Source organism: Urocampus carinirostris, chromosome 6 (genome assembly GCF_059441175.1).
Source record: "Urocampus carinirostris isolate Australia breed hairy pipefish chromosome 6, RoL_Ucar_1.0, whole genome shotgun sequence".
Classification (NCBI taxonomy): Eukaryota; Metazoa; Chordata; class Actinopteri; order Syngnathiformes; family Syngnathidae; genus Urocampus; species Urocampus carinirostris.
Genome location: NC_142354.1, coordinates 34,435,734 through 34,449,435, shown reverse-complemented (window position 1 = coordinate 34,449,435; position 13,702 = coordinate 34,435,734). Strand labels below are relative to the sequence as shown.

The 13,702-nt window shown below is 39.3% G+C and overlaps 1 protein-coding gene across 2 annotated transcripts in view; it reads left to right on the top strand.

Moving 5' to 3' along the window:
• Positions 1–13,702, top strand: part of cbfa2t2 (CBFA2/RUNX1 partner transcriptional co-repressor 2) — a 52,907-nt gene that overhangs the window by 18,044 nt on the left and 21,161 nt on the right. For both annotated transcript variants that reach the window (XM_088338840.1, XM_088338839.1), the window contains exons 2-4: positions 6,367–6,539; positions 9,072–9,313; positions 9,390–9,479. In XM_088338840.1, coding sequence (XP_088194966.1) covers positions 6,392–6,539; positions 9,072–9,313; positions 9,390–9,479 — 480 coding nt within the window. In that variant the 5' untranslated portion in view covers positions 6,367–6,391. The remainder of the gene's footprint in view (positions 1–6,366; positions 6,540–9,071; positions 9,314–9,389; positions 9,480–13,702) is intronic.

Here is a 13,702-nt window from a genome sequence, read left to right as displayed (position 1 = left end):
TGAAAAAATGAATACCGGCGGCAAAATATCGACCCAGAGAATCTGAATTTGATCGTTGCTTCCACTGATCATCAGGTGCTCTTCGGCTAGATGAAGTCACACAAGCATGAAAGCTCAAATAATTGGCCAACACCTGAGGCCTCTTGTTGTCTTAAACAATCTCCAAATCTATGGAGGACCGATCTTGACGTATGAAGAATTACATTTATAAATACCGAGAAATATATGCCATTTAAATACATGAACACATGCATACGTCATGTAATACCTATATAGAAATACAATATATATTAAATATACTACAAAAATGCAATTTATTCATGTATTCATAAATTTTGGCATTTATTTTGACTGTATTTATTTTGTTGTTGACTATTTTGTCGCGACAAAATGTTATCCAAATGGATATTACTGGCTGAGCTTTTCACCTATTGGTTGATAGGTTTGATTTTCTTCATCACTGATTAAGCAATAGTTGAAAAGCTCAACCAGTTTCACATGCGGCTTCATTTGAATACCATTCTGTTGTCACAAAATACGCGAAGACGACAAAATCAGTCCAGAAAGAAATAATTGACAAAATAAATGCCAAATAGCATTAACATATGAATACATTGCATTTATGTCATATAGTAAGGTATTACATTATTTATAATGTGTTCATTGGAATATATTGGTAGGTATTTATTTATTCATACATTTATTTCCAAATATGGCAAAATTGGTCCTCCATACAAAACATGATACACGTCACATGAAAAGCATACCCAACATGTGTCCGCTAATTATAAGACAAAGGTTAACCTGAGAGAGGCAGCACAGAGCAAAAAGAGATCCATACTTCTTGTAATACTAGAGGAATAAATAAAAGAAGCTTCAGGTAGAATATTGTTCAAATAAATATTTACTGACCTTATCTGACTTGATGACTGACTTTGATTGGAAACACTTAAATAATGATTTTGTGTCCCCTGCTCGAAAAGTGTTGTGTGATTTGAGTGTTGACATGAAGGCCAAATGCTCCATTGATTGTGTTATTGAGATGTCAGTCTAATTCCTTCCTGAGCATATGCGAGTGTGTCTCCATGCGTTGCCTGCAGGCTGCATCCCGCTGTGTTCTGGCAAAGCATCCATATAGCGCATTATCCTGTGTGCTTATGTGCGTGTCTGTCCTGCCGTGTGTGCGTATGTGTGTCTCTGTTCTACCATATTTGCGTATGTGTGTCTGTCCGACCGTGTGTGCACGTGATTGTGTCAGTCTTTCCGAGTGTGCGTATGTGCATGTCTGTCTTATGGCGTGTTCGTACATACGTTTCTGTCTTACCGTGTGTGCGTACGTGTGTTTCTGTTGGACTTTGCGTGCATATGTGCATATCTGTCCTACCATTTGTGTGAATGTCCGTATATGTCCTATGCGGATGCGCATGTCTAGCCTACCGTGTGTGCCTATGTGCATATTTTTTCCGCCGTGTGTGTGTACGTGCGTATCTGTCCTACAATGTGTGCGAATCTGTGCTGCGGTGTGTGTATGTGTGTTTCTGTCCTCCAGTGTGTGTGTATGAATGAAATGAATGAATTCACTTTTATTGTCATTCTTTGTAACCATGCACACAAAACGAAATGTCGATACACCTGATCCGTATAGTTAAACTGTAGCGAGCCGATGCAGCCGCAGCCAAACAGGGCGCCGCCATTTTAGACCCAACTGCTGTGTTGGGAGTCATTAGGTGACCAAACCCCCCAATTCCAACCCTTAATACCGAGCGCCAAGCAGGGAGGCAATGAGTACCAATGTTGTAAGTCTTAAGTATGACTCGGCCAAGGCTTGAACCAGCCAACTCCCAGTCTCGGAGCGGGCGCCCTACTGTGTGTGTGCACGTGTGTTTCTGTCCCACTGTGTGTGCGTATGTGCATTTGTGTCCCACCGTGTGTGCAAATGAGCATGTCTGTCCTACCGCGTGTGTGTGTGTGTGTGTGTGTGTGTGTCCTTCCTGCACCCCTCATCGATGAACAGGTGGAGCCACGACAGCCAAGCTTGCTCCAGCCTGTATTTGTAGAAGATGCAGGATGAACAGTAAAAGATGTTGCATGTGTGTGACAGATGGTGGCAGGAGGAGGGGAGGGGTAGAAATATGGATATTGCAACCTTGTGCATCCATATTTTATTGCAACATCATACTCGGTGGATGTTTTAAATTTCATGCATGTTTTCCCTGGCATTCATATGCCACATCATCTTTTTGAATAGAAAATGATGCTCTAATGCCCTAAAAGGGTCAGAAACCTATGGCTCACAAGCCATGTATTGGTTTGTTTCATGAGTACATATGGAGATAAAACTTTATCGATGCAAATTTCATCGACAGTGTTCCAATACTGATAATCACGGAGTTTGTCTCGTGCGTGCTTAACTGACACAGCATTACTTGCATAAAAGCTTCTGTCCAGTATACAAACAGCATATTCCCCACTATAGTTTACAGTCAAGGTGTCACACCAAGCGACCCTGTTTTGCCTGTAGGTCACTAAGGACTCCTTTATAAGGAAGCTCATTAATCAATTTAGGTTCACTGTTGAGACACTTTATGATGAAAACCCACAGAGAAACCATAAACATAAACGTCACACAGTAAAATTGTTCCTATTGTTGTTTTCCTTTTTTTTTTAAATCTAGCGTTTTTATCGTATTTGAGTGCTTGAGCCACCCAGAAACTGGCTGGTTACGCCAATGTCCACGACCATGAAAAACAATACACTATAATGTTTTATTTGAATTTATAACAAGTATTCTTTGTTTCATTTGGCATTATTCAAATATTTTCTATTTTTAAGCTTTTACAACAAATGTGTTGTGCTTAAAATATCAGTAATTAGCCTCGTCTTAATACTAAAAATCGCAATTTGTATTGGCCCTGAAAAACCTATATATATATATATATATATATATATATATATATATATATATATATATAGATCCATCATCTGCACCGCTTATCCTCGGTAGGGTCGTGGGGGTGCTGGAGCCCATGCCAGCTATCTCTGGGCAGTGGGCAGGGGACACCCACAACTGGTTGCCAGCCAGTCGCAGGGAACCCAGAGACACTCACTCGCTCATTCACACCTAGGGACAATTTGGACCGGCCAATTAACCTGACATTCATGTTTTTGGAATGTGAGAGGAAACCGGAGTGCCAGGAGAAAATCCACGCAAGCACGGGCAGAACATGCGAACTCCACACAGGAAAGCTGGTAGCTGGATTTGAAACCATGACCTCAGAACTGTGCCGTACACCCGCTAACCACTGCACTGCTGTGCCGTACATATATTTATATAAGAGAGAAAGATAGATCGATATAGATATTACATATTTTGGAAAGTCTAAAATCTAATTATTGCACAAAAAGTAAAAGAGTGATTGGGATGCACAATTTAAAACCATTTAAAGATTTGCAGTGGCTCAAAAAAGATACTGCACCACAAAAACATGCACCTGTACTGTGCACCTGATTCACTTTTTTCCAGCACACACCGTAAACGCAAGCATACGTGGGTAATTTAGGTGCAGTGTCTAGTAACTATTCTCTATGGTCATTTGTTTTCATCCAACTGTTCAAAATTTCTTGCTTGTGGGAAATTCTTCATTTTTCTGTTTTTTAAAACTTGGAAAACTATATACAGTACTACAAAACTTAATGTCAAACTGCTTAAAACACAGACCTAAAATATTAATTAGCTTTGGTTTTAAGTGTTTCAAAACCAATTTGATGAAACTATTTTAAAAGAAACAGAAAAACTAATATAACATGTAAATGTCTGTTTGATTAAAATTAAATAAGTTTCCAGGCCAACCCTTTGAACCCGATGCGGCCGACGATTTGAAAATGTTGCCCACCCCTATTTAAGGTGAAGCCTGTGTCATCTAAAATAAGTATACTTTTCTCTCCCTATGACTTTATTTTATATATTTTCATTTTATTTTATGATCAGCTGTGCCTTTCAAAGTGTGGTCTTTGAGACTGCAGTGTTGACGAGATGGATCAGAGAAGTGATCGTAAATATTTGATGAGTTTTTATCTGTTGCTCACCAGAAGGAAACTGTTTGTTTCCCTTTACAAAATATTCCGAATTTCTTTACCCAAACTATCACGATTTGTATGTTTTTTTTTTGGGAGCAGCCTTCAGAATGTTCATATTTGGCTGATATGAGAGCCCAACTCGGCCTTTATTGTCATGTGTGGCCGGCTTCCATCTTGAGGCCTCGGTCTTTATAAACTTGGGAACCTGTTGCACTAGGCCGCACAGAGTTCATCAGCCGCGAAACAGACATAAAGGGCGCCATTGAAGGTGAGGCCGCTCGGAAAAAGCATGAAAGCGAATTTAAGAAGGCCGTCTCCCGGGCTGAACTTCGACCCCGCCGGGGCTTGCGTGTCTATTAATCGTCCTTTCTTGAAGCACTTAGAAAAGTCTGATCCACTCCAAATGGAGATGCTGGTGGTTGAGGAGGGGGTTGGAAAAAAAAGGGTGTGGGGGGGGCTGCCGCCTCCACGAAGCTGCCGAAAACAAAGGCGTCCTCTTATGCCGCGTAAATGACACCCCCCAGTGCCCGAGCAGGGCCCATGCCCCCTTATCTGGTGGTCCCATTCAGCCTGGCTGGCATACTGAAAAGTTGCGTTTAACATTCAAAAGCTCTGACGATCTTGTTAGTAAAGCGTGAAATAGTCCCGGCCCCCTTTCTCTCTTTTCTTTCTGGCAGCCTAACCACGGCGATCCTCCCCCCGCCCCTCGATCCACGCCGCCCCCCCAACCCCCTTGGCCACAACACTCAATGAAGGGGCATTCTTCGCAGGGCACAATAGAATTCTTTACCATTTCTTCTGTTAGTGATCTGAATGGTTGAGATTGAGGGGCTAAACTTTAGACATCTGGCTCTTTGATGGGAGGGGGAAAGGAGGCGGGGGATGATGGGGCCGTTGCCCACGCATGTGATGATATGTGAAGCTGTTGGTTATGTTTCTGCTCTCCTGTTAATATGGCAGAGGTAACACAGCAATAATGCAGCTATTTCGCCCAGGTTGTATGGTCTCACTTAAATATATAATACAGTAATCCTTCACTATAACACGGTTGACATTTCACAGTCGTGCTGCTTGTTTACAGGTATAAGAAACAGTACTTTTACTTGTTAAAGCAATGCTTGGGACTGTAAAAAGGGGTTTGTTCTTTTGTTTTAACGTATAATGGAGTATTTAGTTGTATAGTAATTGAAATAATTCAAATTTCCACTTTATGGATTTCATCTAATTACGGGTCATTTTTGGAACATAATCCCAGCAATTAACGAGAGTTGACCGTGCAGTGGCTCAGGAGGTAGAGAGCTTGTCTTGGGATCAAGAGATCGCGGTTCGATTCCCGGCTCCTCCATGTTACATGTCGAAGTGTCCTTGGGTAAGACACTGAACCCCTAATACCCCCAATAAGCAGGTTAGCGCCTTACATGGCTGCACGGCCGCTATTGGGAAATGTGAAGCACACTGTAAAGCGCTTTGGGAAGTCTTGACTTGAAAAGCGCAATATAAATGCAGATCATTTCATTTCATTGTCCTACAGACAAATCATTTATTTTCCAGTGAAAACAGTGTAAATAATTCAAACAAATTTTACAATTTCATCCACGATTAGTAGCACCTGGAGTATAAGTGTCATTTTTGGGGAAATGTATTTGATAAAATCCCACAACAAAAACATACATGACGATTTCAGATATAAATAAAGTAGAAACCAACAGGCTGAATAAGTGTACGGTATACTAACATTACACATACGTGCATATGTTAAACACGCTCAAATACGTCAATAACGACGTAACATATATAAAGTTATTTAGATAACTCTAGCATAAAGAACTTGCTTACCAAATTATCAGCTTCACTACAAAATCACAAAATCCAATGAAATATTCATCCTCTGCATCACTTTTTCCGGTAAGCAACTCTTTCAACTCCGGGTGATAAACCACTTCCTGCTATTTTTTCTATTGAACATCTGAAACAAGAAAAAAAAGACGCCTGAATGGGACATTTTTTGTCAATGGGCTGAGAACCTATGCATGCCTCGGCTAGGGCGCACTTGATAATTTACAGGGGCTGCATCATAAAACCAGATTTTATACAAAGCCACAAACATATTTTGTTATCTCTCATATCATTTCCAAGGACGTTTTTTAAATCACTCATGAATTGGTCGGACTGAATCTCAACAGGAGTACAACCTCTGTTTGTATGGATATACTGCATTCGTATTGTTGTTTCTGTGTCACCTAATCAGCGAAATATTTACATGAAATTTCTGTCCCGTATCTCTTGCAGACGTTGAGAGAAGAAGAGTCCTGCCATGCCCGGTTCTCCTGTGGATGCTAAGACTCATTCCAGAACAGCTCCCAGTGGCACCAGCAGCGGCAGCAGTGGCGCCATCATCATGCCCCCCTTGCCCTCAGTCAACCCCAGCGGCCCCCGCCTGGCCTCTTTCTCCACAACAGCATGTATGTCTTGCACTTCCAGCAAAAACTGAAACGAGCGCTTTTCTTTAGGAAATTGTAATTCCTTCTGCATTCAATTGACTTAAGCAGCTTCAGAAGTTCAAAAGTCGGAGGAATTTGCAGAATTACTGTAAATTCCAGACTACAAGCCACTACTTTTTTGCTACATTTTAAATACTGTGGCTGCTATTTTCTGTAATGCATACATTCTAAATACAAAACACTGCACTCACTTCTGGAAATATTTATGACGCCCATTAAGAGAAATTAGTCCATGTAATACATAACAGGAACACCATGGGACGTTTGAAAGTACCGGTTTCTTTCTTTAATATCTACTCTCCAGCATACTCATATTTGATAACTTTTTCATCCAGAAATCTAGTCCTCGATTTTTACATCCCAGTTGAAAAGCAGTAGAAGTTATCGATCAAAAACGCTACACTTCTCTTTCTGTATCATTGTTAATGTCAGGTCGCTGTAGTTTCTTTTCTTCAAAGAACAATAGCATCCATCCATCAATTTTCTGCACTGCTTATCTTCACTAGGGTCATGGGGATGCTGGAGCCCATCTCAGCCCTATCCGGGCGGTGGACAGGGGACACCCTGATCCAGCCAGTCGCAAGGCACACAGAGACAGACAATCGTTCACATGCTTGATCACACCTAGGACCATTTTTGGAATCACCAATTAACCTGTCATGCATGTTTTGGGACTGCGATTGGCTGGCAACCAGTTCAGGGTGTCCCCTGCCCACTGCCCGGAGATGGCTGGGATGGGCTCCAGCCCCCCCGCGACCCTAATGAGGATAAGCGGTACAGCTGATGAGATGAGATGAGATGTTTTGGGAATTTGGGAATCCCACATAGGCACGAGGATAACATGCAAACGCCACAAAACGAGGCTCGTAGCTGGACGTGAACCCTGAACCCCTGCACTTTGGGGCTAACACGTTAATCACAAGTGAATGCAATTAGGTACAATACCACTGCAACCACCAATGACAAAATCACTAAATACACGCCTGTCTTGCAATCTGGCAGTATTCTCCACAGTATGGTTGCCCTGGCGCTGTTGTCTAGAAATACAGGGCTCACATTTTACATGACGCAGCCCTTTTTCTTTCAGCATAGTTGTAAATATTCGCTCATTTTCGTAAACACTCCAGTAGTCTCGATCTTGAATGGTCACATGATCCGAAAACACGTTACTTAAACGACTAACTCAGGTTGTTGGCGTTCTGCAGCCAAAGGCATGACTGACATGATTGGCACTAGGTGTGCGCTAGGCTTAAAATGGAAGAAATGAATGTATTTATTTGTGTGTAACATGCACTCACTTCAAACTTAGCATTGTAAGTGACAAACGTTCAATACGTGCGGCCATGATAAAAATTAATTATTGACAACGTAAACTATGAACACAATAACAAAATGAAATTTACAATATATTTATTTGATGTCCTTCAAAGTCTGATTCATCATCAGATACACCAAAGAGTTATTCCCTTCATCATGCTTTTTTGCTTTTCTTTATATTTGTCAGGACAACATTTTGTTTTCTCCGTTGTCTAACAATATTCTCTGGTCTAGTTCCATTCAGCTGCTCGATTTTCGGGAATTTCCGCATCATAGGCAACTTTGGGCAACCACTGTTGCCGTCTAACCAATTTATCATTAAAAAAATGAAGAAGACTGAATTTAAACTTTGTAGTTCTGGATACTGGTAATTGCACAAAACAGCAATGTTTGACTCGCGTTTTCGTCTAAGCGAGTGTAGGCGAGGAAAAAAATAAAGGTGTGCATCACCTCTGCGCGTGAGCCATCAAGAATTAACGTACTTATTTTTGAACATCTACGCAGGTCATTTGCAGGGTTGGTTAGGGTTACTTTAACTTGATTACTTTCAATTACTTTTGGATTACTCCAATACCAAATATGCTAATAAAAGACCAAAGAAACTAAATATGAATAAAACACGTGGTAAGCTTTCTCTCCTGGCTTTGATCTCTTTGATCTCCGGCAAAATTAACATAAAATGCGACAGAAACAAAATGAAAATAAGCTTGCCAATATCATTTTTGCCGTTCCATGTATTCCGTTACTCCCCAAGCCTGCACAAAATTGAGTAATTTTATTCATATTTAGTTTATTTTGTCTTTTATTAGCATATTTGGTATTGAAGTGATCCAAAAGTAATTGAAAGTAATCCAGTTAAAGTAACCCTACCCAACCCTGGTCATTTGGATATTGTTATTAAAAATAGGTGTAGTGTGAGTCAGGAGATGTGGTTGCATTCAATGTTTTGTGATCGTGGTCAGCGATATTTTTGACCTATCGATCATTGCACAAATGCAGACATTTTCTACCGTAAGACCTGGTGTATAACACACACCAAAACTTGAAGTTAGTCACTAACTTTAATTTAAGGTGTAAAAACTGCGCCTTGTACACAAATAAATAGTTTAGGTACAAAGGGATGTGGCCAAGTGAGATATCCTTTGCCTCTGTATAACAAATTGTTTCCTTCCATAGTAACCAACGGCAACCACCATTCGCCGCCGACGCTGAACGCGGTGCCTTCACCGCCGCAGCGCTACAGCAACGGGCCTTCGTCTTCGTCGTCGTCCTCGCTGGCCAATCAGCAGCTTCCGGCCACGTGCGGCGCTCGCCAGCTCAGCAAGCTCAAACGCTTCCTCACCACTTTGCAGCAGTTCGGCAATGACATCTCGCCCGAGATCGGCGACAACGTTCGTAGTTTGGTGCTGGCACTGGTGGTACGCATTGCGAATTTGTTTAAAAATTTTGAACATGGACGTCTATTTTTTAACGCATCTTGATTGTGTTTTGTAGAATTCGACCGTGACCATAGAGGAGTTTCACTCGCGGCTCCAGGAGGCCACCAACTTCCCCTTGAGGCCCTTTGTTATTCCCTTTCTTAAGGTACACATTCCCGTTCGACCTTCCTGCCCACAAAATGTGTACTTGCTTCAGCTTGGTCTTCTCTTATTTTCACTCCCACTATTTTTTGCTTTGGCTTCTTTTGTAAACACTCAAAGTTCATTCTGACCTTTTGGGTGTCTCAAAAAATCAATATTAGAAACACAGCCTGATTACAATTTAGACTTTTAGAGACATTGTATTATTTAGCGACTCCTAGTGCTAAAAAACATAATTAATAAAAAATATGGACCGCTTAACCTCTGTAGAGTCGTGGGGGTGGTGGAGCCGATCCTAGCCGTCTTTGGGTAGTGGGTAGGGGACAGCCTGAAGGCATAGAGAAACAGACAACTCTAGGGACAGACAATTTAGACCAGCCAATTAACCTGACATGCATGTTTTTGGAACGTGGGAGGAGGAAACTGGAGTGCCCAGAAGAAACCCACACAACCATGGTGAGAACATGCAAACTCTGCACAGGAAGGCTGGTAGCTGGACATTATCTATATTATATATTTTTAGTAGTATTTTTAATGAAAAGCAAAAATACATGAACAATACTTGTAGCTCAAGAAATGTATATTCATTGACATTACATGAGGCTCTCCTAAAGGACGCTGACTGTTATCTTGCTTCTTATCTTGCTGCTACATGAATTGGCTACATGATCAAAAGTCATTAATTAACAATGAAATATTCAATATAATAAGATTAAACTATTAGTATGGATATAATATTATAAACTACTATTGTGCATATACAATATTAGATCCTCTATTGAAATATTAGTTTTATATTTAGTTACTATCTATATTTTTGAATGTATAATACAGCACAAGGTAAATGTGGGGTACGTACTGTCACTAAAGTAAAAAATGATGTGAAGAATTATCATTAATTCCTTAAAACTATCATTACTATTATTATTGTGACAAAATTTGCAATGCACAACTATTGTTGATGTAAAACATTAAAAACATGTATTGTTGATATTAGTTAGTCAATGGAAAATTGTATTTTATTTCACTATGTATTATTAGTAATCTTATAAGCCTTAAGAAATGCCATGGTTTATTATGTTTCCTCATGTGTTTTATGCAGTTGCATTTGTCCCAGGAAATTTATTTTATTAGATAATGATGATCATTTTTATTATTGTTATAAACTGGTAAGTATTAAGCTACACTTTATTATGTGCATGTAAAAAAATGATGTGGGCATATAAAATGTTAATAACATCCATATTACTGCATTAAGCAACGATAAGTGAAACCGTTAGAACGTTGTTGTGTGATTGTAAAACTCTACATACTGTATCTTAGTGTTGATTTCTTGCACTCGTATTTGTGGAGATAAACAATTGGTATAAAGCATCCTTAGAGTGGTCTCAAATGAAGTGTGTCCCATTCGTCTTCTTCTCTGCCGCCTTTTCAATTCATGGCAGCAGAAAGACGAACGCACTTGACCCCGTGACGCGCCCGAGTGAGCAAACGTTTCCTCCAAACGCTTTCTCCGCCATGATTTGCGTGCCGAGCCGATGCGCAACAGATGACGTTGCGTATTTAACGGCCCCCCCGAGAGCGCCTTTTTGTAACCGGGAGATGTCTCTCCAAGTGTATACATTTTCGTTTTAGGAGTTCCCTCTCGGTCCCGAACATGGCCCGTAAATCTTACCGCCGCCGCTCTTTTCCCCATTCGTTTACCTCTTGCTCACCTCCATCCGTCTGTCCCGAGACCAGAAAGATCTGTTGCTAATTTATGACAAGGGATGGAGGGGAGTGGGGTGGGTGCTTGGTTTAGGGTCACAACTTCATTTCTCAGAAGAAAAAGAAAGATTGCCTGTTGGTGGGACAAGAAGGGGGAAATTGAAAGTTGGAAGTGTGAAACATGCCTATAAAGTCTTGCTTTCTTCCCCCCTGCCCCCCAACCTTTTTTTTCTTTCATTTTTATGAGCTTTGAGTGCCGCTGTCCCATGAAGAGTGCTCAGCTGCTGAGGCGCCGCCAATCTTGCATCCGCCCCTCCCAAAAAAAGAGAACCATATAGCCCCTCTTCTCAAATGTCCACTGGTTAGGGGCCTGGGGGTTAGGGGCAGACCTTTTTTTTTCTTTTGCTGCTTTGAACTTTGTGGGAAAAATTTGGGGAAGACCCCTTTTTCTGTTCTCTATGCATGAAAACAAGCAAAACCCTTTAAGAGTCCAACCATGAGATGGACACAAATTAAAGGTTGTCCTGTGCTTCTTTGTTTACTGCACCAAGACAATTACATTTGGTTGTTTACTGTGAAAAAAACTGAACACAGAAATATTACCAAAAGTGCTTTGGACCTGGAAATAACTTATTTTATTGTTTATCATTTTACTTATTTGAACAAAAAAAAAATAATTTGTAGTACCGGTAAAATTAAAATAAAGATCAAAATAATAATAATAACATAAATTATATTATATTTTCTTTTTTTCTAAATCACATACAACTACCAGATCAGTTTCCTCATATATTTTTTTTTTTTCTTATTTCAAGACCGATTTACAGTAATCTAAGAAAAAAAATCTATGTGTCAACAGTACTGGAAAATTTTACAAAAACTGTTTTGGACCTTGTTTTTACCCTATTTAATTAATTATTATTTTAATTATTAGCACAAAACAAATAAAATTAAGCAGCATTGATATCATTTTAAAATCCTTGTACCGGCAATGTGGGAAAAAAAAGAAAATTTAAATGATCAATATTATTTTTCTCTCTTTTTAAAAGTCATTATTTTATTTGCTACAACTAGCAGATACTTTTGTGAATTTTTTTTTTTTTATTATATAAATTACATTATATACAAGACACATTTGCCGTAAAATAATACAAAATGATACATGGAATGAGTAAAATGATATGCCAGCAGAACGGGAAAACCTTATATGGAAAAATTATTACTTTACCTATTTACTATTTGCAATGTGGGTTGCACGTTTACATATTTGGAACTTGAATAGGGATATTCATTTATTTTATTGAGATAACATTGTGCACTATGCTATAATCACCTAATAAATAATGTTGCATCACAGCAAATAGAGAATGAAAAATAAATACAGGATTTTTTTAAACTTAAATATATTACATCCAAGGTGAACAGATGTAATTTTTATGTTATTAAAAGTGTCTCCAAAGTGTGTTGTTAACAAATGCTAATGTTTAGGTGTGTTCTTTTTTGTTTTTATTTCAGAATATTCAACATCTGCAAAGGAGTAAATTTAAGTTATTGCACCCCATACCCCCAACCTAATATAATATATATATATATATAATTTATGCATGTGATTTTACTACTTTCCCATTAGATAGATCTTCTGCGGCATTTGTGGCTTCAAAAGTCCTTTCATAAAGTAGCTAATAATGCTAAAAGGTTAGTTTTTCACCCAAAAACGTAATCTAAAGATTCGTAAAACACAATCTAGCAAACAATGATCGTACTTTTTTCCGTTTAGTGTCACCGTTCTGCTTTTCATATACTTCACAGCAAAATGTTATTTCTAATGAAGAAATCCTTTGGATAATTGCTCGTGGCAATCCTACTGATCTGTTATGGCGCAATATAATAACGACCATGTGTCCATTTTGTACTGTTGAAGAAGTGAAAGCATCGCTTGAGAAAAGGTCTGCCCTCATGGTTTGAAAACGCTTTGCAAAATGAAAAAAAAAGCAACGCTCGGCTTTTTTATTTACTCGCCAGAGAGAGGAAGTGGTGTAATTGCAAGCACACAGCGTCTGCTCCTCATTAAGTGAGACCAAGAAAAAAGGGGGAGAAAAGATGTTGAGGACAGGATAGACAGAGAAGTTCTCAATAGGGAAAAATATGTAGAGGGTTTGGAAGGGTTTATTATAGAATATTTCCAAGATTTTGTTTCAACATGTGTGTCGGTGCTGTGACCAAAAGTGTTTAAATTGTGCACTTACAATTAATGGAAATGTCTTGCTCCCGTTGGATAGCTGACAAAATTGAACATAAGGATATGCCGAGTGGAAAAAAACACTAAAAGATACACATATTGATAAAGACATTTCAATAAACAATGTATGAAACTGCAGCTGTAAGTAATAAGAATGAAACCATCCATAAACAAATAGAAATATCAAAAAATAATGATTAGAGAGCTAAGAAACAAGGTATTGGAATCTGTGCTGACCCCATTGTTATTATAAGTATCTGCTGCCCTTCATTTTAAAATGA